Below are 26,096 nucleotides of genomic sequence, written 5' to 3' on the forward strand. Positions count from 1 at the left end.
ATTATGGTTTGCTGGTCTTTTGGGGCATGGTGTGGTTTCTCTTAACGTGGGATTAATATTTGATAATGGATAGAGATAATCGTGAAATTCCATCATCAAGGTTAAAAGAATTTGAGCGGAATTCTCTTTCATTTCAGTCAATTTTTCAAACTATTGTAGCTGGTGATGATGAAGATACTTCTAGTAATTTTGATATCCCAAAAAATCAATATATATTTATGAATGAGCTGGTAAGAAAAAATGTAAATACAAGTAGGATGTCGTTTTGGAATTGCCAAGGTTGGAGGACTGCGCAGGATGTGATTGAAACTTTTTTGTCGGATTCAGATACAGATATATTAGGCCTATGTGAAACTTTTTTAGATGATTTTTCAATTGAAAATATACATGTAAAAGATTACCAATTTTTTCACATCGGCCGGAAAAGACAAAAACAAGGGGGTCTAGGTGTTTTGATTAAAAATTGCATACCAGCACGTATAAGGATTGATTTTTTGCCAATGAATATTGAAATGATTTTTGAATCTTGTTTAGTTGAATGCTCTTTTCCAAATAATCGGAAGTTTTTAATTGCAGTTATTTACCGTACTCCGTCATCCAGCCAGATAGAATTTAAAAATAATTTTGAAAGTATGTTGGATAAATTAGCTAGTCTTAATACTCCTTATTTAGTTATGGGTGATTTTAATATTGATTTAATGAAACTCCTATCTGCAGATCAGAATAGAATAGATAGAAATACTTTGCAGTTTTTGGAGGGCCCACTATCTTATGGACTAAACCCCGTATGTTTTGTGCCCTCTAGAATAGCTGATACATCATTTTCACTTATTGATAATATTTTTTCACCTTATAGTGCTGTTAATACATTTATTATTCCTGATGATTCATCTGACCACTGTATAATTTATTTTCTTATAAATTTTCCGCATAATAAAAAAAATCAAACCAAGCGTAGAGATTTTTCACATAAAAATGTGTTAAGGTTAAAAGAAGGGCTTGGTGATGTTGATTGGAGTCCTGTAATTGATGAGAAGGATCCGAACCAATCATTAGATAAATTTTATTATATTATGAATGAAAAGCTTGATCTTTTTTGCCCATATAGGATCCCGAGAGGAAAGAAACTTACCCCAAAAAAAACTTGGATAAATGAATCACTTTTGAGATCTATTAATGAGAAAAATCGTTCATTTAAAATTAGAATAAAATATCCCACGGAAATAAATATAACGCGTTTTAAAAATTATAAGAATATGCTGGTAAGGATCCTTAGAGTAAGTGAAAGACTATATTATGAAAAATCTTTTCGAAATTCAGATTCCCCAAGAAAAACTTGGAGTTTGATTAAAGATAAAATTGGAAGAAATAAAAAGTTGTTACACCCTGAAGTGTTATTTGATATTAATGGTAAAGAATTTAGAGGACCACAAGCTGTTGCTAAGAAGTTTAGTGAATATTTTGCTAGTATTGGATCATCTGTTGTTTCAGGAGAAGTTGACCTTTCTTCCCCAAGGTCGCATAAAAAATATCTACCGCCCACTGAAGATACGAGCATATTTATGGCCCCGGTTACTTTTGCAGAATTTCAAAAGGTCATTAAGAATTTAAAAAATGGTAATTCATTGGGATATGATGAACTTTCAACTAATTTGCTAAAAAATATTGCAGGTGAAATTTTTGAACCATTGCTTCATATTTTAGATTTATGTATTTTCTCAGGTACATTTCCTAAAAGATGGAAAATTGCACGTGTAATACCATTGCATAAAAAAGGAGATAAATCTGATACAAATAATTATCGTCCTATTGCAATTTTATCACCATTGTCTAAAGTATTGGTAAAAGTTTTAAAAGGAAGGATTACTAATTATCTAGATAAAATAAATTTTTTTTACCAAATATCAGTTTGGATTTAGGACAGGCCATTCGACGGAACAAGCAGTTGCAGCTCTTGTATTAGAAATAAATGACTGCTTAGATAGTAATTATCATGTATCTACTGTTTTTTATGATGTTAAAAAAGCATTTGACACTTTAAACCATGAAATTCTTTTTGATAAAATGGAAAATTCCGGTATAAGAGGGAAAGGACTAGATATAATAAGATCATACCTTTATGGACGTAAAATCGTGGTAGATGTTGATGGACATTTGTCTAGTTTAAATGATCTTGAAGATATTGGTGTCCCACAAGGATCGGTATTAGGTCCGCTTTTATTTTTGATGTATATTAATGATCTTCCACGATGTTTGCAGGGAAATAATGGTCTTGCAATTTTATTTGCAGATGACACAGCTGTTTCTGTTAAAGCGAAGGATTCATCTACATTAATTCAAAATTTGTTTAACACTGTTAGTTCAGTTAATCGATGGTTTGTTTCTAATTACTTAGTACCGAATTTTAAGAAGACTGAATTTATGGTTTTTGGTCATTCAAAACGTGCTATTAAAAAAATTTCATGTCAGGAGCTTCAAGTTGGTGAGCATAAAATACGTAGAGTTCAATCGTATCGTTATTTAGGAGTTTTTATTGATCCCCTTTTGTCATTTCAAACTCATATTGATCATTTAAGGGTGAAACTTTCGCAAAATATTGGGTCTATGTATCGTTTGCAACATGTTTTTCCATTTTCAATTTTAAAAATAATTTATCATTCTTTGATTGCTCCTTATTTAAATTATTGCACAATTATTTATTTAAATACTTTTTGGACGCATATAAAACCCCTACAGATCCTTCAAAATAAAGCAGTGAGAATGCTTGGAAATTTTTTACATCGTCCATCAAAACTTAGAGATGCATCGGAAAATAAAACATTATTTCTTTTCTTGAATTTATTAGATCTGAAACATATAAGAGAACTTAATGTATCAATATGGCATTTTAAAATACAAGATCCTAGTAGTTATTTTTATGAAAAATCTCTGTTGATTCTGCCCCCTCCTTCGGCTCTTAGGTGTTCTGGAACATATCGAATTCCCTTTGTTAATTGTGAAAGGTCTAGATTTTCAATTAGATACCAAATACCATTTATTTCAAATAAATATAGGCTGAAAGATAGAATTCAAATTGAGGCATCATTTCGGCAAATATCAGTTCTAAGGAAGAAAATATTAAAATTATGTATTGACCTGTGATGGTGGACTAGAAATTTTTTTATTATTATTATTTTTTTTTTTTTTTTATATTTGTTACCCATGTTGGGATAGCCTTCCGTGCCTCACTTGTCCAGCGTTTGTTTTCTTTATGTTTGTTATGTTTTTTGTTTTTTTTCTTTAACCAGGTTTTTTTTTTATTTCTTTATTTTTTTATGATGAGAAAATTTTTTTTTTTTTTTTTTTTTTTTTTACCCAATTTTACGAGCTTTGCTATCTGTTGGGGGTATATGTTTTTTGTTATGTTGAATTAATCAAATAAACAGTGTGTAAACAATACGTAACCCCTTTAAATTTATTTCAATATCATGTTTCTCTTCAAAAAAGAACAATGGGCCACGGTTCGTGTGCTGATGAGTCCCATCATTTGACTCGGAGTGCTGCATATCTATTTTTTTTTCTCTAAAACAGCAAATAATTTTTTATAAAGATTGGCATAATAACATTTTCTGGCGTACGAAAAACCAAAGTAGAAAAACAATCAAAATAGGTCACGACTTTGGTAAAATTCGTTTCCCTCTCCCGGCGTCCTTATTGTATTTTTCTTAGATCCTCTGCTAACTTAAATTAGAGACCAAAAAACGGGCAAAACTGTCAAAATAAATTTTGACGGTTGGACAAGGGTGAAAGAATATCAATAACGTCATTACTATTCTTAAAAGATTAGGACCTGAGTTAATTCTGCCTTGGATTTAAACTCCTATTTGTATCAATTCCGTATGCAGCGATTGTTTAATTAATTAGCCCCCTATTAGGTCAATTGAACCTCGCCTTATTTGTCTATATCTTTCATAAATAATTGTTTCATTACTTCTAAACAATGCCAGCAGCTAAAGATGAAATGGATAAAAAATAGTTTGAAATATGTTCATTACACAAAAATATAATGCATGTGTTTTGAATGGCCCACTTGCTTAATTTAGGGTATAAATTCTACATTCATTCACACAACTGACTTTATTGCCACTTGTCATTATTCAACACGGTCCATCAAATTGGGGTTGATGGGCAATTAGGCCCTTTAACTGGTTGAGGGAGGTGGATTTTTCTAGCGCCCTCATTCTATTTAAAAAACTCGTGAATTTGGTCAATTATCGACGCCCTTGTCACATCCCCCCCCCCCCCCCTAAATATTTTGCTCTAGATCCGCCTTTGGTACCAATCACGATTAGAGTTCTTAATGTATCTTTATAATAGTTTGATTAAACATTATAACTGTATCATTTAGTATTTCACTAAAATAAATAAAATAAAAATAAATATCGTAGCATAGTACATCCTTTTTGTAATGATTGCCATTGTCCCTCTCACACTAAAGGTCGTGTCTGACATTTCCAAACTTCTAAGAAATTCCCTAAAAATCACTTGCTAGTCTACTCTCAAAGGGATTACTCGCAAGAGATTGCTCTAGACTGCTCTCCAAACCTTTAGCTGCAACAGTGACGATATGCTCTGATATTTCTCCTTGAGGTTTGAGTAATACCAACTGTGTCTTCTTGTCAATATGTATTTTAGTTGTTTTTTTCACAAGTTTTTTTTAGCATTCAAGTTTCCTTACAGTGCATCTTTTTTTCTTAGATATTGTTGTGTAGCCAGTTTTCTATATATATAAATTAGCTATTCAGCAGGACACTCTTTAACTAAAAAATAACTCTTACTTGAATTGTTGAAAAAAAAAGGAAACTGACCTAAAAGTTGTTCAAAAATTCTTATTTTTCCTCTTCTATAAATTATCAAAAAGTTAAATAAACCCAGTGCTTCCGACTATCCACGAATTTTTCTTTATTTTCCTAAAATTCCCCAAAAGAGAATTGGGTGTTCAAAATCTTCCCGCAAATTAATGTTTTCCCAATTCAGGATTTTCCCAAATTTTCCCGAAAGGAATTTGGCTATTCGAAATCTTCCCGAAAATTAACGTTGGGTAAATACGCAAATGTTAACACAAAATACAAATCGTCAATTTTTGGTGGGATTTCTGAGAACCCAGTTTTCTTTTTTTTTTGGGGGGGGGGGGGGATTCGAGGAAACCTCGAAGAATTTGGAAATGGTGGAAATACTGAATGCAGCTATAATCTTTTGGAAAAACGGTACAAATTATCTAGCCCCTCTTACAGAAATTGGTTGAGGGTCATGAACATGGATGCCAAGTGTCACAAGGATATCGGGAAGATAATCTGGAACATCATATGGATGAGCATTGACAAACGCACAAAGTCCTAAAACGCCACAATGTCTCTCTAATATGGACGATTGGAGATGTTTCGGGTCTATGATTTCTCGCTTCTTTCTTGAAACATCCTTCCGGGAATTTTTCAAAAAGCCGTTCTGTAAGAGAAATTAAATGTCAAAAATAAGTAAGAACAGAAAAGAAGGGACTCAAGGCACTAAAAAATCTACTTGAGTCCTACTGACGCCGATAATAATTCCATTTTCGTCTTACCAATATTTGCAACTTGAGCTATTTGAGTCGCAATTACATCTACTTTGCGAGCTCTTTCTCTTAACAAAAACCCGGCGAGAATTTTTTTTTTCTTAAGAAATTGCGACTCGAAGTGACAGGGGTACTGAATTGATTGACATAACCCTATTTCTCTGCTGCCAATTTTTGGGACTCGCTTCACCAGATTTCTATTTTAAAAATAAGCTTTCTATTTTAAAAAAGCTCGAAAAACTGGTTTTGCAAATGAAATTATGAACTGAAACGACCTGAGTATCAGAGTTGATTGACTTGATAGAAACTACAATCCCAACAAATCGTACTTAATCTACTATTGCTGCAACAATTATGACATCACGCCTCAAAATGACTCAAATCTCAGAGTTGATAGGCTCAGTAGAAAATGTTTGATCCCAACGAATCTTTTATTGCTGCAACAATTTATGACATATTACTTTCTCAAGGCGACGCCTATAAGATAACAAGAAATACCACAAGAAATATAGAATCAAATGTTAAAACTAATTAAGGAAAAATAGACTTTAAAGAAATTAAGAAATTTTCAGTCGGTGTATGCCACTGTAGATAAATTTAGACAATACAATCATCCCCTATCTCAACCATTAGACAAAGCCAGGCGGAGATGCAAGCGCCCCGGGGGACATTTAAACAAGTAGAAACATAAGCGACATTAGATTTTTTCACGGGTAGACAAGTCAGATATCTCTTGAACGCAAAACTTGGCTTCACCTTTTTAACATTAACTCTTAAAGAATCTAATTTTAAATTAATTTATTTCAATACATCCATTCCAATATATAAAAATCGGTAATTAGTAGTGTATTGTTATTATTAATTATTTTTAGAAGTTGGAAACCGTCTCGTGTTGGTTTCAAAGGCATTTTGAGAAAGTTAATGCCAAAAGTGTTCCAGGGTAATATACACTGGGCCGCTCATGGTAGATTAAATGGGAGCAGCTGTTTGTACGCACCGAGAATGTAGTGGCCAAAAATTATTGAGTTTGATTATACTGTCCAAATTCATACACAGTGGTGTATACGTACAGACGTCAATATACTTTCTGTAGACCACTTTCTAGGAGTCGAGTTATTTTGGTTCACAACTACAGAGCTTTCTGATTGTTAAACAGCAAGTCTTTTATAGAGGAGCCAAGATAAGAAATTATTCAAGTCCCAAAACTGAGAGTCTACTCGATCTTCTATTGTCATCGCAGTTCGGCTGCTGAAATAATAACAAAGAAAAAGACCTATGCATCGGAGTAAATAAAAATAAAAACAAAATAAAAAACAAAAGTAAATAAAAAAATAAAAACAATTTTATGTATGCAAAAACTCTGACTGCGCCACATAAAATCTCATTTCCGGATAGACCTTATTTTAAAATAATAATAATAACAATAAAAAACATAAAATAAAATATACTTCCTATGTTTTTATTACAATAGCTAACTTTGCAAATCTTATTTTCAACGCGCTTTCAATTCCTTTTTAGTACTTTGGTTGCGATGGAAAATTTAATTTCCAGAAGAAAAGACAAATCATTTTTAGTATATCTTTAATTATATTTTAAACTCAGTTATTCAGACAAGCCAAGAAAAAAAAACATTTTATTACGTTTGAATACGAAGAGGGCAAAAAAAAACTTGGTTTTGCGGGAGCAATTATTCGTTTCATTTCAAATATTATAATAGCCTCTCAAATTAATAGAACATAAAGAAAAGAAAAACAAAACAACACACTGGTCATAAAAATACAAAACAAAACAAATAATAATAATGGCTAATCTAGATCAAAGGTGACCGATAAAAATGCTGATTATAATCAAGCAATACATAGCATACATTGCATAGTAGTATTCGAAGAGTCATCATAAAAAAATAGATTATATATCATAAACTTCCAAAGATTCTAAAATACAAGTCATGAATTGTGAGTGTCGGTCCAAATGAACATAATTTTGTCTTTTCACATTTATTATCAAAATGGGATATTTCATGCCACAATGTTTTACCTGTGAAGATACGGAATGAAATTCAGACAATTTCCTAAAAATTTACCCTACTGGCATTTTATTTAATATCTGAGCCAGGTATGTACCCAAAGTTTTTTTTAATGGGGGAGGGGGTTTAACAACAAAAAAAACAGGGACGGGGGCAAAAATAAAGAAAACTTTATAATTCGAACAAGAGTTACCCAGAAATCCTGGGCACACCCCTATTTGAGCAATTAGAAGAACTAAAATTGCCGCCAATCCATGAAAATGCAGAGCGAGATGCAAGAATTTTGTGATTTTTTTTTATTTTTTTTTTGTGAACCATCTCAGTGTGCAAGATAAGAAGCTCAGGCTAAACCAAGAGCCTTACTGAAGATTAATTAAAAAAACTTTTTCCACAAAATAAGTTTTTCAAAGAAAAGTAAAGAACTCCATTAAACAAAAAATGAGCAAAACGAAAATCAAATAATCTACCGAGCGTGAAACTACCACAAATCAGCATTGATAAATAAATGAAACCCAAAACGAACAGAAAATAATAACCGAGTCTAACTCAAAACGAGCAGAAATTAACATAAGTTGGGCGCAAAACCCCTATGCCTTCCCAAGGCCAGAACAGAATTTTCACTTTACTGAAAAAATATAATCTTTTTTATTTTTATAAATTTAATAAATAAAATAATATTAAAATTTTTATTACTAAATAACAGTATATGTGTATTTAACTGGCAATGCACATTCATTTGTATTTTTTCAGTAAAGTGCAAATTTTGTTCTGGCCTTGTGAAGGCATAGGGGTTTTGCACCCAACTTATGTTAATTTCAGCTCGTTTTGGTTTGACTCGGTTAATTGTTGTAATTTCTGTTCGTTTTGGGTTTCATTTATTTATCAATGCTGATTTGTGGTAGTTTCACGCTTGGTAGATTATTTGTTTTAGTTTTGCTCATTTTTTGTTTAATGGAGTTCTTTACTTTTTTGAAAAACTTATTTTGTGGAAAGTTTTTTTAATTAATTTCTGTTCGATTTATATTGACATAGTCTTTTCAGGGAAAAGGAAAATAATACTTTAAATCTTTTCGTTTTTTAAGACTTTGTAGTTCGGCCTGCAATTTGTATGCCGGAGAAAAATTTTCAGCAATTTTTAACAGCATACACCTTTTTAAAAATCTGGACACAAATAGTACTGTTTAATTTAGTTTCATAGCTCCTCTAGTTGACCTGTAATGGAAAACTTGATACCATTCGCAAAAAAATCTGTTTACTTTCTTTGATAGCTTGGATACACTTACGCTATATGGATTTGGTTAAATTTTAAGAGTAGAAGTAGCCCCGAACGTTTGAACATAATACCCTCAGTCGTTCTTGGGATACTGCTGAGATGCCTTATTTGGGAATTAGCATTATCAAAGTGCATTTTGATTTAATCTTAAGGGAACGTTTGATTTTTAAACATATAAAAATTGGATTTGAGGAAGACTAAAATCTATTCTATAAATCATATACAACAACTTTCTATATAAACCTTATATGCCCCCAGGGCATAACTTACAACCCTTGCACTGAGGGCTCTGAGGGGGTTATCATCCTAAAAGAGTAATTTCCCGAACTTTCAACTACGTTGAACAAAATGGATATCTCACAATTTTGATTGGATGTGTTTGGAAAAATGGTGGGCGTGAGAGGGGCGTTAGTCGCTATCCAATCAATTTCAACTATTAAAAAAGGCACTAGCCCTTTCAATTTCCAATTGAATGAGCCCTTTTGAAGTTTCTACGACAACGCTTTCAATAAAAACTTTATATGCCCCCAGGGCATAACTTACAACCCCTGAGGGCTGTGGGGGAAGGGGTTGTCATCCTTAAAGACCGAATTTCCAAAACTTTTAACTACGTTGAATAAAATGGCTATCTAAAAATTTTGATTGGATGTGTTTTGGGAAAAGGTGGGTGATAGAGGGGGGCTAGTTGCCCTCAAATAACTTTTGACTATTAAAAATGGTACTAGTCCTTTGAATTTCAAATCGAATGAGCCCTTTTTCAAGTTTCTACGAAACAGATTTCAATAAAAACCTTATATGCCCCCAGGGCATAACTTATAATCCTTGCCCTGAGGGTTGTGGGGGAGTGTCCTCCTCAAAAAAAATTTTACTATATGGAAATCAACTAAGCTGAACAAAATGGCTATCTCAAAATTTTGATTGGATGTGTTTGGGGGAATGAAGGGCATGAGGGGGGGCTAATTGCACTCAAATCACTTTCGACTATTAAAAAGAGCACTAGCCCTTTGAATTTCCAGTCGAATGAGCTTTTATTGAAGTTTCTACGACAACGCCTTCTTTAAAAACCTTATATACCCCCAGGGCATAACTTAAAACCCTTGCCCTGAGGGATGTGGGGGAGTGTCCTCCTCAAAAACATATTTTCTATCTGGAAATCAACTAAGCTGAACAAAATGACTATCTCAAAATTTTGATTGAATGTGTTTGGGGAATGAAGGGCGTGAGGGGGGGGGGGGCCTAGTTGCACTCAAATCACTTTCGACTATTAAAAAGGGTACTGGCCCTTTGGATTTCCAATCGAATGAGCCTGTTTTGTAGTTTCTACGACAAAGCCTTCTATAAAAACCTTATATGCCCTCAGAGCATAACTTAAAACCCTTGCCCTGAGGGTTGTGGGGGAGTGTCCTCCTCAAAAACAAATATTCTATCTGGAAACCAACTACGCTGAACAAAATGGCTATCTCAAAATTTGGATTGGAAGTGTTTGGGGGACTGATGGGCGTGGGGGTGGGGGCTAGTTGCCCTCTAGTCACTTTCGACTATTAAAAAGGGTACTAGCGCTTTGAATTTCAAATCGAATGAGCCTGTTTTGAAGTTTCTACGACAATGCCTTCTATAGAAACCTTATATGCCCCCCAGGGCATAAATTAAAACCCTTGCCCTGAGGGTTGTGGGGGAGAGTCCTCCTCAAAAACATATTTTCTATCTGGAAATCAACTACGCTGAATGAAATGGCTATCTCAAAATTTTGATTGGATGTGTTTGGAGGAATGATGGGCGTGAGGGCGTGGGTTAGTTGGCGTAAAAAACCTTTCGACTATTAAAAGGGGTACTAGCCCTTTGAATTTCGAATCGAATGAGCCTTTTTTGAAGTTTATATGACAACGCCTTCGATAAAAACCTTATATAACCGCAGAGCATAACTTAAAACCCTTGCCCCGAGGGTTGTAGGGATGTTTCCTCCTCAAAAATATATTTTATATCTGGAAATCAACTACGCTGGACAAAATGGCTATCTAAAAATTTTGATTGGATGTGTTTGAGGGAATGATGGGCGAGCGGGGGGGGGGGCTAGCTGCCCTTAAATCACTTTCGACTATTAAAAAGGGCACTAGCCCTTTGAATTTCCAATCGTATGAGCCTTTTTTGAAGTTTCTACGACAACGCCTTCTATTAGAACCTTATATGCCCCCAGGGCACAACTTAAAACCCTTGCCCCGAGGGTTCTGGGGGAGTGTCCTCCTCAAAAAGATATTTTCTATCTAGAAATCAACTACGCTGAACAAATTAGCTATATCAAAATTTTGATTGGATGTGTTTGGGGGAATGATGGGCGTGGGGGGCCTAGTTGCCCTCCAATCACTTTTGACTATTAAAAAGTGCATTAGCCCTTTGAATTTCCAATCGAATGAGCCTTTTTTGAAGCTTCTACGACAACCCCTTCTGTAAAAACTTTATATGCCCCCAGGGCACAACTTAAAACCCTTGCCCCGAGGGTTGTGGGGGAGTGTCCTCCACAAAAAGATATTTTCTAATTGGAAATCAACTACGCTGAACAAAATGGCTATCTCAAAATTTTGATTGGATGTATTTGGGGGAATGATGGGCGTAGGGGGGGGGGGGGGCTATTTTCCCACCAAACAATTTCGACTATTAAAAAGGGCACTAGCCCTTTGAATTTCCAATCGAATGAGTCTCTTTTGAAGTTTCTACGACAACGTCTTCTATAAAAACCTTATATGCCCCCAGGGCACAACTTAAAACCATTGCCCCGAGGGTTGTGGGGGAGTGTCCTCCTCAAAAAGATATTTTCTATCTAGAAATCAACTACGCTGAACAAAATGGCTATATCAAAATTTTGATTGGATGTGTTTGGGGGAATGATGGGCGTGGGGGGGGGGGCTTAGTTGCCCTCCAATCACTTTCGACTATTAAAAAGTGCATTAGCCCTTTGAATTTCCAATCGAATGAGCCTTTTTTGAAGCTTCTACGACAACACCTTCTGTAAAAACTTTATATGCCCCCAGGGCACAACTTAAAACCCTTGCCCAGAGGGTCGGGGGGGAGTGTCCTCCACAAAGATATTTTCTAACTGGAAATCAACTACGCTGAACAAAATGGCTTTGTTTGGATGTATTGGGGGGAATGATTGGCGTGAGGGGGGGGGGTTAGCTGTCCTCCAATCACTTTCGACTATTAAAAAGGGCACTAGCCCTTTGAATTTCTAATCGAATGAGCCTTTTTTGGAGTTTCTACGACAACGTCTTCTATAAAAACCTTATATGCCCTCAGGGCATAACTTAAAACCTTTGCCCCGTGGGTTGTGAGGGAGTGTCCTCCTCAAAAAGATATTTTCTATCTGGAAATCAACTACGCTGAACAAAATGGCTATTTTCAAAATTATTTATTCCATAGGCTAGTTTTGAAATTTTATGTAGGTTAAACATATTTTTTTGCTTTAAATTTTTATGTAAATGGAAAAAAAATATGTTCAAAGAAACTTTATTATGAGACAATATGATAACAACTAATTTTTCTTTGTTTAAAATTGTCGGAGTTATTTACGTAAATTATTCAGACTTTAGCATACAGTAAGTAAAATATAAATAAGATATGAAGCATATATAAAAGTTAGCAAAGGAGCTACACTTTAGACCTAACGTAAACTATGGCCTTGTTGGTGATAGGACAGAAGCATTAACGGACGATATACGCCATGACCTGGAGAGCACAAATTTGCGGAACAAGATAGGTTAGACTTAATGATGAGTTAACCCTCCCCCATGCAGATCTGTGGGAGAGTTTGGCGGGCTTACTAGACGATACACAAGACCCGAACGACTAGGTCGATTCTGTTAATGGGTTCCAACCGACAATAATTGGCAGGAACTAGTGAACAAGATGTCATCTCAAGCCATACTCGATAAACAACGCAGTCAATAGTACTGTTTTGTTTTAAAATATTAAGATAATGTCTGTAACATGTAGTAATAAAAAAGAATATGATATATAGAAATAAAAAAAATTTTTTAAATTGTATTAGTTATTGATAGTCATGTTTGGGATTGGTATTGGGTTTATTTTATAATTTAATTCGTGGATAACTAACACTACAATAAAGTAACGTATCATACAGAACGTGGAAATTCTATGAATCGTAAAAAATTTTAAATTTAAAAAGTTTATTAATATAAATATGAAATTTTGTTAATTTTTTATTTTAAAATCTAGTTTAATTAAAAAAAAACTAATAAGCTATATCTATTTAACATACTCACTTCTAAAGAAAATACATAAATATGTACTTAGAAAATAAGGACGTGCCTTTACTCTAGTGGAGGTTTTATCTCTTTAACTCCCACATCAGACAGAAAACATAGAAGAAAGGAAGTGAATAAACACAAACTCTAGGAAAAAAGTAATGCGATCTATCGCAGAGATACCTGGGACAAAATTGCCTTTGTGGTTGGTCCCTCAAATTCTCTGACTTTGTAAAAAATAATTATCACTAAAGTGAGTAGCAGTAGATACAGAGAGACTCTTTGGAGGACATCGAAATTTCGGAAATTTAAGCTTACGTGGCCCCTATATCTGTAGTATCCCAGAGCATGGCCTCACCAGTCAAGAAGGAAAAGAAAGCACCTGCTACAACCCCCAATAAGGCTGCAAAACCTCCCGATGAGAAAAAGGCAAACCCACCGGCAAAACCACCTAAGGACCAAAAAATGATCACCAAATCCGATACTGACCTTAAAGAACACAGCAGACCTCACTGTCAAGCTATTCTCAAATACATTTTTGTGATTGTGATTGGCCCGCCAATCACTTTCGACTATTAAAAAGGGCACTAGCCACTCCAATTTCCAATCGAATGAGCCCTTTTCGAAGTTTCTACGACGACTCCTTCGATACGAAGTGCCCGGGTATGAAAAAAAACAAAAAAAACAACACATTGTGCCCACACCGTTCTTTACTTAGGCAGCGCTAGCGCGCTGCCTATGAAAGGACCCGACATTTCTTAGAAAAAAGAGCCTACTGAAAACAAGGAGCCTATCAAATTATTCTGAGAAGGGGCGGGGGCTGAACTTCTACTTTAAGGGACACTTTTTACAAGAACAGGGGAAAAGTTGAGCGGCACAGAAACCTATAATATCCCTTAGATTACTGAACTTGTAAAAATACATTACAGAAGCAGAAGTGAACTTACCATAAGAACAAAAAAGTCCTCTTTGGGTACAAAATCACAGTGCAGAAGGCCTCCGAAAACTTTAGCAGCTTTCTCCCTTACTTCCAGTCTTTCATCCCTTAGAAGTTTCAGTACCACGTTCACTGTTCTGTCTACCCAGTCCTTTTTCGTGGCAATCACAAACATGTTATTAAAAGCTAAGCACTGAAAAAAGTCCAGACAAGTAGCCCGAGATTTCCAGCTTGGACTTGAACTAATTTGCTCCACTGTTATCAATGCTATCTCAACACATTCCGCACTTAGGGCAGCCTGAGACATTGACGATAGACACATAACACAGTCTCTTGAAAGCTCGGGGTCAATGTCAAAACTTTCATTGGCACAAAGAACTGGAAGAAAGCCAAACATCTCTGGAGTTGCACCGTTCGGACTTCTTGTCAACAATCCACTTAGGATTTGACAAACAGTTTTGAACAGTCTTAAAACCTCTTTTCTGCCGTCCCCTTCAATCAATGACACCTTGTCATCTTTTAATACTTCTAGCTTCGGAATAACATTTTCCATAAAGTCCTTTTTTCTCGGAGAATGAGTTGGATTTACGCCCGGGATGTAAATGTCTTGCAAAAAGATGTTGGTTACCACGCTTCCTATGCGGTCCCGAACGTTCTGATACGAGTGTGTGAGGTAAGGCTGAAGGTAAGACATCAGTCTTTTATTCAGTTCGGCAACTCTCCATTCCTGCTGCGAAAGGCCACCTAATAGAAAAAAAAGTGACAGATGATTACAGAAAAAAATCATGAAAAGCAAAAACTTTTGTTAGACGATTGCTTTCTAACATTTGTTTTTTCACAAATTTTGATGATACTTTTGCATCATTGTTCCTGAGAAGATTAAGGATTATATTTAAAATTAAATTTTAATTTAACAAAAAAAAAAAAAACAAAAAAAAAAATTATAAACTGAGCATGAGAGAATAGAACTGTTCTGTAAGACAGGTGATGGTTTACAGCTACAAAATCTATTAAAAACCTGCAACACCGATGGGTACTAGATTATGTAGTAATTTAAATCTGCATCGCTTGTTCAGTTAACCATCAAAACTAAAATAAAATTTTTAAATAAACAAAAAAACATAATAAACAAGAAATATAGCTGAACTGGTCTACCATAACAAAACCAAGAAGTAACCCCTGAAAACAATGGGCCTATCTCTAGTGGGAAGAAAAAGAAGAAGAACAATTAATTGAATATTTTGGCTTTATTACAACACGTCTTCAATGTTAAAAAGGGAAAAAATTGAGACAACTAATGCAAAAAAATCAGAATAAGAAAAAAATTAAACAAATATTTTCTTCTTTCCATTCCTCTTTGAATTTATATTATTTCCTATGAGGGAGGGTAACCCTTATTCTAAAGTATGGTCAGATAATTTTTCCAAAGAGGTAGAGGACGAAAGGTCAAAGTAGAAAAAGCGCGTTTTAGGTTACCATTTCTCAATTTTCAACTGAGGAAGGTCCTTAAAACCTATCTCAGGAGTTTACCCTTCTTTAGGCACGTATGAGTCTTTATACTTAATAGATTCTTAGTTATATTAGAAACAAACTAAACTAAAAAAGTTGAACTAAGAAAAGTGAAAAAAGTGAAACTAAAAAAAGTGAAAAAATGAACTAAACTAAATCTAAAAAAGTTAAAAAAAAGAAGTGAGAGTAGCAACGCGCCAGTCTAAAAGTAAAGTAAACACCTGTTTTTTTTTGTAACCAAAGAAGGAAGGCCTCAGAATTTTACTGGCCTAAAATCAGGCCCCTAAATTCCGGCCCCAAAATTTTATATCAGTGTTTAATAAAAGATGTAAAGCCAAACTGGTGTACACTTACAAAACCAAAAAAAGTAAATTTTGAAAATAATGGGGGTATATCCAGTAGGAAACAAAAGAAGATGATCAATGAAACGGACATTGGGTCTGTATCATAACAAGACTTTTTCAGCGTTGACACAGGGAAAGAGTTTAAACCAAAACAGTTTAAGAAAAGGAAAAGGAAAAGCAGTAGTACCCTCTTTGTGGGAAGACATGGTTGCATATCCATACACAGAGGATCTCCCAAAATTGGTCTGAATTGTACCACCAAAATTGCATATAATAAATGACTGCGACAAACCTATAACAGCGTTATAGTCCAGGACTTTTAGGGTTTGGCCCGGACAAAATTGCAATATAAACGAAAATGGTACCAAAATAGTCAGAAAAAAATTCTGTACAACATACTAAAAGTCCCCAAAAATCCGAGTGGGGCGAGTACCCGAAAAACAGGGGAAAAGGGGGAAATGCGGGGGAAATTGGGAAAAATGCCGAACATGCCCAGAAAATAGTTCAAAGTGAGTTTTCTGGGGCTTTCCCATACGCTGATCACGAAACTGACATCTAAAATTCAGTATAGAATAAAAGTACTACGGAAAACGGGGGGAACAGGGGGAAGAGGGGAAAAAATTTAAAATCCAGGGTAGGGGTAGAAAGCACTTTGAAATATGTTTTCTGAGGTCTTTCTATCTGCTGATCCCGAAACTGACATCTAAAATGAAATAAAGAACATGAGCCCCACCATAACGGGGGAAAAGGGGGAAAGAGGGGAAGAAAAGGGACAATTGAAGTCAGGGGTAGAAATCAGTTTGAAATGTGTAATCTGGGGTTTTCCTATCTGCTGATCACGAAACTGACACCTAAAATGAAGGAAAGAAAACGAGAACCATGAAAACCGAACAAAACTGGAGGAAATAACGGAAAAGGGAAAGGGAAGCCTGACTCCTGAGCCAGCTGCTAATGGCTAATAAGTAGGCCTATGGACAAAATAACTCGCTTATGTATCAAACTTTTACTTTCTTGAATCACAGACATTTCTTACAACCATTTGAATTACTAAACATAAAGAAAACAACCGCTTGGCAGTGATCACAGTATAAAACTTCAGCTATTATAGGTAAAATTTGTACTTTCGAAGGCAATATCGTAGAATAAAAAATTAAAAAAAGAACTTCAGTAACTATAGGTAAAATCTGCACTTTTTAAGGCAGTAGAGTTGACTTGAAAAACACAGCATTGATGTCACTAGTCGAGCTCCTCGTCTTCGACAATCTCGTTGCCCCTGTTCAAACAGTTGATACCCTGACATTCTCCGACCGCGAACGTACACGCTAATCCATTTTTCTTGCAGCTGCATCGCGAGTTCTCGCAGCCTGTCTTACGGTTGCATCTCACGACACTCAAAAGAGTCTGAGGTGCGGGCAACAAATCGGTCATCACAGGTGAGTATTTATGGTCTCTGAGGACCCAACCCCAGTCAGCCGGGTCGAGGTCAGCTGGTTCCCCTTTCCGACGGGATACCTGGAGGCGCACTCGCTGGGAGTGGAATGAAGCTGCAGCTTCGGTTGGCTGAAGCCTTTCAGGCTTAACAAACGCCGTAGTATTTGACAAGGAAACTTTTTCCAAGAAAATTCGATGTCGCAGCTTAGTGAGATCTTCGTTTGGTCGTGCTTTATACAAGCTGAGGAGAAGATATTCACCCGCTTTCACAATTTCATCTTTAGACGATGATTCATCCAGAAACACTTCGCTCTTCTTCAAAAGAGGTAGCACAGCTTGCTTTCCAAGTCCGAAAACTCGTGAGGTCGTGTCACATCTCAAGAGTGCGTGTCCTACCAGAAGTAGCCTGGATACTTCTCCCATTTTTTTTTTAACTTCGTTGAGGCACCAGAACCGTATTATCGCTTCTTTTGCGTTCGTTGACGATTCGAAGTAAAGTGTTTTTGCATTAGGTGGGAGGTGATACAAGAGTAGAATCAGAAGGTCAGTGTCGTTGCCAAGAACTATTGTTTCAGAGTTTTCTGCTTTCGTTACGGCAGTCTTCACGATTAGATAGTCAGCATCGTCCTTCGCATGGACGACTTCAAATCCTTTGGCTCTGAGTTTTTCCCCGATGTAGCTTATAATTCGCTGTTTGTTCTGAGAGTTGCTCAAAAACTCTTCCTTCTTTTTCTGGAGCTTTATCCCTAAACTGAAATCGATCACTTGATGCTGGCTTCCCTTATACCGTCGATTGTAGGTAGCATCTTTCGCGGTTGGACCCGCCCTTTATCCAACGAAGACAACAGTAGGGGACGTACAGCGTCGAGTAACGAAACTAACATAGCTGTCACAGATTGAATCATAGGTATCACCAATCTTCCAAGGTACTTGCTGAAGCAGCCAACCTCCGTCAACTACAGTGACACGATTTGACACTGGCAGGTGGTGAATCGAGTCCGTTTTCGCTTCTTTCCATATTGCTTTCGCTAGTGCAGATTTGTCTGGCTGACGCATTATGCCAGAATTCTCAAACAAAGCGGGTGGATAACTGCACAGTTCGTAACGTAGAGTTTATGCCGTGTCATTTTCAGATGCATGGGCAGCAGTCAAAAGACGTTGAAAAAGCAGTGCAGGGTCGATATGCAAAATCTCGCCATCTATCCTTATGTTCCCATCGGATACCAGTGTAACGACTTTGTCTTTCTTCCTGAATGAAAAACTTTCGACGGATTGGCCATCCATGCGCTGGAGGATCAGCTCACCTACAGCTTTAGCATCCTCTGCATTGACGCCTTTTTGGGCAATCAGCCCGGAACCTATACTTCAAAGCTCTGTGGAACTAGTGAAAGGACAGTTCTCTAGAAGGGATTCAAGAAACGTCAGTAGATCCTTAGTATCTCTCTTTATTCGTGCTGCGGTTGCAGTAACGTGCTGTTCACTAGAACTGTACTCTGGGCCCGTCAGTTTCTGCATTAGATCATTCACTGAAGCGGGTACTGGCGCAAAATTATGCTTGACTTAACAAAAAAATCTCGTTGTACCTTGATTTATCCTGCTACCATGTCACATGTGTAAGCATCCACGCAGACTGGGGACTATTGGATCCGCTAGATGTCATTCCGTCAGGATAGGTTTTGTCGTCGGCACCAGGATAGTCTACCTTGCTTCTCTTACTGAATGTCGAAATAGAACAGGATTATGTTGACGAACCCACGCGCTTGTTGATAACGGCGAGGAATACGGAATAAAGTAATTTCAGTATCTTTCCGTATTTCTTTCTCGAGTTTTTTTTTTGCCTTTTCCGAACCTATGGGGTAGCCGAACCTCTATAGATCTCCTGTATTAACATTTGTAAACATTTCCACATGCTTTCTACCCCTACCCTGTATATTTCCCTTTTTCCCCTCCCTCCCCCCCCCATTTCCCCGTTTTATGTTAATCAATTTTTTTTATATAATTTTAGTTCTCAATTTCGTAATCACAAGATAGGAATACCCCAGAAAATATCTTTCAAACCGCTTTCTACCCCTACCCTGTATTCTTCTCCTTTCTCCCCTCTTTCCCCTGTTCCCCCGTTTTTCGTAGTAATCTTTTTCTATACTGAATTTTATATGTCAATTTTGTAATCAGCGTATGTGAAAACATCAGAAAACTCACTTTAAACTTTTTTCTGGGTATGTTCGACATTTTTCCATTTTCTCCCGCATTTCCCCCTTTTCCCCTGTTTTTCGGGTTCCCGCCCCACTCGGATTTATGGGGACTTTTAGTATGTTGTATAGAATTATTTCTCTGATCATTTTGGTACCATTTTCGTTTATATTGCAATTTTGTCCGGGTTCGACACTTTTTTGAGCTAAAAGTCCTGGACTATTTCAATTCAATTTATTATTCGAATAAAAACATAACACAAACATTAATAACAATAAAGATCCTATAAGAGAAATTGTTAAGGACCAAAAAAAAAAAAAAAAAAAAAATAACACTAAAAAAAAAAAAAAAAAAAAAAAAAAAGAAGAAGAATAAAACATTGGTATTTAAAGCAAATTGGTTAAAAATTGAAAGATTAAATTATATTATTAAGTTTTGTTACATTGTTATACAGCTTGCTGAAACTTTTGGCTAGTTGAACACTGGAGGGTATTTTGTTCCATTGAATAATAGATTTATAAATGGGAGATTGCTGGGCAGCACTAGAAACTCATTTAGGAGATATAAAGGCTCTACTAGATGAACGGTGACAATGGGCTTCCGAATTATTAATGTCATAAAAGGTTAGTAGTTGAGGGGGAAGATTATTGTGGAAAGCAGAGTAAGCAAGCGATAAGTTTAGTTTTTGTATGATTTGATCAAGTGGAGCTATGCCAAAACCTGAATACAAATCACGGATTGGATATAGACGGGGAAGGAGAAAAACTGCTTTAATGGCATGGTTTTGGGCAAATTTGAGTTTTTTAGTGAAAGACCGGTTTGTATTTCCCCAAACTGATCCGCAATAAGAAAAGTAAGGAAAAATAAAGGAATAATAGAGGGTAACTAGGATGTCAGGAGGAAGGAAATAATTCACACGGTTAATCATAGCTACTTGTCTCAAAATTATTGCTGTGATGTATGAAATATGATTAGAGAAGGACAAGCATGAGTCAATAAATACACCAAGAAACTTGGCAACCTCCACTTGTGGGAGGATGTCGGAGGAGTACTTGAGACCAAGAGCAGGTTGAATTACGTCTTTGTTGTGGGGGACTCTGAACAATACTATTGGACTTTTTTTGCTATTAATAGTCATGTTATTCGTAAGGCATCACGCCTGGACTCTGTTCAGAAGGACCTGGGCAGAGGTTATTGCCGATGGTAAATTGGTGCCAGTGATGAAGAAGTTATTGTTATCAGCAAATAGTACAGGATACACTGAACAGCCCAGGTCCATAACATGATCATTGATATATAGGAAAAATAAAATAGGGCCTAGAACGGAGCCTTGCTGGACACCCCTCCGAACAGGTAAGGGCTGAGAGGATACTCCACCTAAGCTCACGCTCTGTACCCTTCCAGATAGATAAGAATCAAACCAAGAGAGGGGTACACCACGAATACCGTAACTATTTAATTTACTTATTAAAATACTATGATCGACCGTGTCAAAGGCCTTAGAAAAATCCAAAAACAAACCCAATACAATTTTTTTAAGGTCGAGTTGTGAGTGTATGAACTGTGTGGCGTCAATTAGAGCATGAGAAGTTGAAAATTTCTGACTGTCATGAGTGCTGACTGTCAAACAGAAAGGGAGACAGACGTCTGAAGATGATTCTCTCGAGCACTTTGGATATAACAGGGAGAATTGAGATTGGACGATAATTACCTATCTCAGTTGGATCGCCCTTTTTAAGAACTGGGATAACAATGGCTGACTTTAGTAAATCAGGGAAAACTCCGCGGGTTAAAGACAGATTGGCAATATGCTTGATGGGCTCGCAAAGAAAAGGAGATATGTTCTTTGGGAATTGATTACTCTATTCAAGACAGTCGGTTGCAAAACTGGTATGGGAAGAATCAACAATTTGGAATACAAAACGGCTATTGTTTGGGCAGAGAAACATGGATCAGACCATGAAACAAGAGAATAAAGCTTGTAAGGATAGGTGATAATCACTATGAGGAACATTGGCAGAATAACTATCAAGTGTGTCATGTGCATGCACAGGCTCAATTCATTTGCCATTTTTTTCTTTAGGATGAATATATATAGACTTTGATTTTCTATTGTTTTGAGAACATATCATTGATGGCGGGCGAAATTTTTTTCGGGTTTCCTTTTTAACTGATATTATTTGTATAATAATAATCTTTCTTCGCTTCACGGATGAGTTTAGTTCATAAGTTTTTATCATTTGATACGTCGATATAACTACCGGTTTTACAGGCTAACTTATATAATTTGTTTTTACGGTATGAGGAGACAATGAGGCTATGTGACATCCAGGGGCATACAGCGATATTTTTCCGGTTAAGTTTAAGAATAGGAAAAGTTGAATGGATAATCTCACTTAGCCATTGCGCAAAACGATTTGTGGCAGAATTTACCTCTAGACAATTTAAAACATCGGACCAGTCAGTGGTTCTTAGGCAATCGATAAAATAGGTTATATTTGCAGAGCTGTAGTTTCTAGTATGTGTTGGGAAATTAATTCTAGAGTATAGAGTCATTGATTGCCACGTTAATTACAGGTAAACAATAGAATATTCTGACAGATCCAAAAATATTATATTTGAGGGCTGGTAATTCCCCAGGGACGTGGATACAAAAATTTTATAAAATATTGTTGAATTTGATCGCAATTAATCGACTCTACTGGGGAAAAAATTGTGGGTAGAAGACCCTTTGCTGTCACTGATTAAAAGAAAGTGTCAGATTCAATGTTTTTACCAACATTGATTAGGTTACAATTAAGTCCCCAAGAACTGTTGCCTTTTTATGGGGTAGATTAATAAAATTAGAGAAATCATCAAACAGATTACAAAAACATGAGGTCGGAAATGGAGGAGGTTTACAAAACAAGAAAGTATATAGGAATTTCGGCCGATAACTATGTTAACAATTATTGAATAAATACTTCAGAGATTTATTTGTGCAGAGAAAATAGAATCGCACTCTATTAGCCTGGTAAAGTTTATATTCGAACGGATGTACAGTGAGATACCCCCAGAACACTTAGTCAATCTCCTGGACATATGGATTATTTGGTAACCAGGGGGTAAAGAATCACTAGTGTCATCATTATCGGAAAGTCACGTCTCTTTTAATCCTATAACATCAAAGGACAAACACCATTGAATGAAATTAAATCTTTAAACTTTAGCCACTTATCGCCGATACTTCTGATATTGAAACAAAGAATATTAAAAGAATTTTTATTGACAAGTTTGGGCTTCGCATTCGTAGCAAAATCGAGAATACCAAGGCATTTACAACTAACATCAGTTAAGGTACCATCGGGGTTGCTTATAGGGTTGGCATGCTGATTTCTTTCTATATCGGAATAACTAAAAGTAATGCTATTAGAAAGAGATTAATTAGTTAAAAACGAAAAGTCACACATTAATTAGTCGTCAGGTATTCTTGTTGGGTATCTTCTCGCTTGGGTTTTACTTTGAACTTCATCCTCGCCCGAAGAGTCTTCGTGAGGGGTCGTCAATTTATGTGTTACTGTGTTGGTCGGCTTATTCTTGTTTTTGTTTTTTTTTGCTATGGCTTGGTGCTTCTACCATCGTTTCAAGTGCTGGTGATTATTTCAAATTTCTGGGGGACTTGGTAACAGTTTGGGTCGTATAAAATGTTGAGTTAGAATGGCATTCCATGCCTTCTTTGAAGGATAAAAGTTGGACCGTAGCTTTTTGCCAGATTTCCTCTCCTAGGAGTGTAGTAATGGCCTTTTTTTTAAGGATATTTCTCAGTTCAACTGGTTCACTGCCAACCTCGATAAAATGGGTAACGGCGAGGCATGTGGCTAACCTTTTCCATTCTTGATTGTGATGATGAATAACTTGTGGATGTTATAAAACTGGAAGTTGGGAAGAGGAAGGCTGCGATTTGGCCTCAAGTTGAGGAAATTGAGTGGACCTTGGGTAAATGAGAAGCCTTTATTTATTGGGGGCGGGACCTTTTTCCTCTGGTTCTTTGAAACTTCAGTTTGGCTATTTAAGGGTCGATTTGGAGTTGGTTGTTTAGGGATTGTAGCGGCTACGACAGAGTAGGGCAAGTTCAATCTCACAGAAGTTCGGAGGATCTCGGCTCTCTTGTGATAGGCCAGACAAAGTTTCTTCTGAAGTCCCATATGCCCTTTATTATTACTATTTTTACAGTAGGCGTCTTTCTCGATGCAATTTTCTGTAACGTGGCTAGGTTTACCACATTTTCGACATCATTGGAGTGACTGTTTACAATTATTTTTGCTGTGACCATGAGCTAGGCAAATTGCACATTGTATGGGCTTTATTTTATAGAAATTAGGGCTAAGGGCCATACCATACAGAAAAACTTCTCTTGGAAACTCGTTTTTACATGAAATGAGCACTTAGCGACTTGGTATAAGATTACCATCATTTTTCAAGCGGTCTTACGGCTCTCGCTGGATGGACGAGATGACCTGAAGATTCAATTAGTTCAGTTGTAAATCCCTCTCTTGGTATGCCGGTGTCAACACCATAAACCACGTATCTATAGGACTTTTCTTCTTCTTTAGAAGTGGCAAATATTTTGGAATTCTCAACGATTAATTCCATTGACCTTGAAAGGACTGAATCTGCGGCCTTGTGAGAGGTAAAATAAAGATCAATCAGACCGTCTTTCAGGAAAACTACTTCAAAAGTTGAGTTAGCTAGTAAAAATATAGGCTTTCTAATATCCATTGACTGCTCTCTAGTAAAGGGTCGACCATTGGTTTTCTTGATGGTCAGAATGTCATAACATTGCTGATCTAAAGAGCTAGGAAGCGATTCAATTGGTTGGGAATCATCAGGAAGTGATCCAAACTTGGTTTGGAGTTCCCTTAGCGGTGATTTACTTGCATCATTTTTTCTTTGATTGCAGGAAGCTACCCTAGTAATGTTGGCTTGCCATATGTTTATGACTTGTATCCCCTTGAGTTGTATATGGGATTTATCCAAAGGAGTTGGGGGGGGGGGGGGTGGTTCTAGTTAAGTTTCTTTTGACCGCAGGAAAGGTGAAACATCTATGTCGTTTTCAGGTTTTTCCTTTGTGGCAGAAATGAGCCATTTGAACCTAAAAGTCTCGCCTCTTATTTCTTTCATTGTTCAGCACTATAATTTAAATCCTATATTCAAATTTTCAAGAATTAAGGTCCCTAATAAAGTAGAAATAGTTTTGGATGCGGGCTTTGCAACTCTGAGGACATCTCAAAGGGAGCAAATCCACAGTACATATGCGGCTATTCTTTTTTATTTTTAAACTTCCAATTTGCTGTCTTCTTTTTTTTTTATACATGTGTCATGATTGATTTTTCTAAATTTGTTCATTTTCATTTTTGAGCTGGTTATAAAAGGGGGATGTTATATATTTTATTTTATATTTTATGTTATATATTATTTATGCTATATATATTATTATTTTATTTTCTTTTGGCTGTAAGAGGACAGTGTCACCTTTCTTTCTTTCATATATTTGTGCTTTTTTTTCCAGGTTTGAGAAGTTCTTCTGATTTCGTCCGATGTTGTCTGATTTGGGTCAATGAATGGTGATAATTGGCAGCAGTTGTTTTTTTTCTTTTTTTCTTATGACATTGTACAATTTTGTTCCCTCTTTCCCTGTTTCTCGGGCCATGGAACCCAGTAGAGGTAGGGAGGGGGCTGAATTGATAATTTCACCTTGTTGTTATAAGTAAACGAGCCTGTATGAACTTTGCCTTTCGGAATTCAAGATTTTCCTCCCTTCGTCTGGCTCTCCTACTTCTAACATGAAATGGTACGAACTCGGTAGCTTTATTTGCTAAAGAGTCCCTTTTTTCTAATTTCAGCCATGATCTTGAAAATTCCCACAACGTATTTTGATTTGGACTATGGCGTACAGCACAATAAGAAATGAAAATTACCTTGGAGGACGTATAAACGACTAGTTTCAGCAAAGCTGCCTTCTTCTTCCCTAATTGGCTCTTCCATAAGTAGTTCTAACAGCCAATGAAGTCGATTAGGGTCCCTACTTTCAGACGCTGTTGCCATACAGGTTCCCCAATCGCCGATTGTCTCATTAGTTATGTTTCCAAAAGCATTTCGCAATACTGGACAGAGAAAATCCCATAAAGCTTGAGTTTTGGAATAGTTCCAGTATTTAGAGCCTCTGATCAAACCTACGAAGTAAAAACATTAGATTAATAGTTGATGCCATCTAATCCTTAAAAAAATTATAGAGACAGTATGGGCAAGGTGGAGACAATATGAGGAGCTATTCGTTACATTCTTATGGTTAACTGAAAATTTTACAGGCAATTATAATAATTATAAAATGAAAAGTTTTAAAATAACGTTAGTTTACAGATAAAATATTTCAATATAAGCTATTTAATGAGTTTTTTCGTTTTTTAATTTATCTAAATGAAATAATTATATTATTTTATTCAAAGATGTTCCCTCAATCCACATGATAGTTAATGGCAACGAATCCAAAATTCGTAT

At 36.1% G+C, this 26,096-nt stretch overlaps 1 protein-coding gene across 2 annotated transcripts in view; it reads right to left on the bottom strand.

The window, feature by feature from the left end:
- Nucleotides 1–26,096, bottom strand: part of LOC148951556 (proteasome activator complex subunit 4B-like) — a 95,139-nt gene that overhangs the window by 10,217 nt on the left and 58,826 nt on the right. For both annotated transcript variants that reach the window (XM_089091194.1, XM_089091195.1), the window contains exons 8-10: nt 25,517–25,771; nt 14,096–14,829; nt 5,272–5,484 (exon numbers count right to left, since the gene is read on the bottom strand). In XM_089091194.1, the coding sequence (XP_088947320.1) occupies nt 5,272–5,484; nt 14,096–14,829; nt 25,517–25,771 (1,202 nt within the window). The remainder of the gene's footprint in view (nt 1–5,271; nt 5,485–14,095; nt 14,830–25,516; nt 25,772–26,096) is intronic.

This window comes from Artemia sp. Qi Xiang Cuo, chromosome 6 (genome assembly GCF_049724085.1).
Source record: "Artemia sp. Qi Xiang Cuo chromosome 6, ASM4972408v1, whole genome shotgun sequence".
NCBI lineage: Eukaryota > Metazoa > Arthropoda > Branchiopoda > Anostraca > Artemiidae > Artemia > Artemia sp. Qi Xiang Cuo.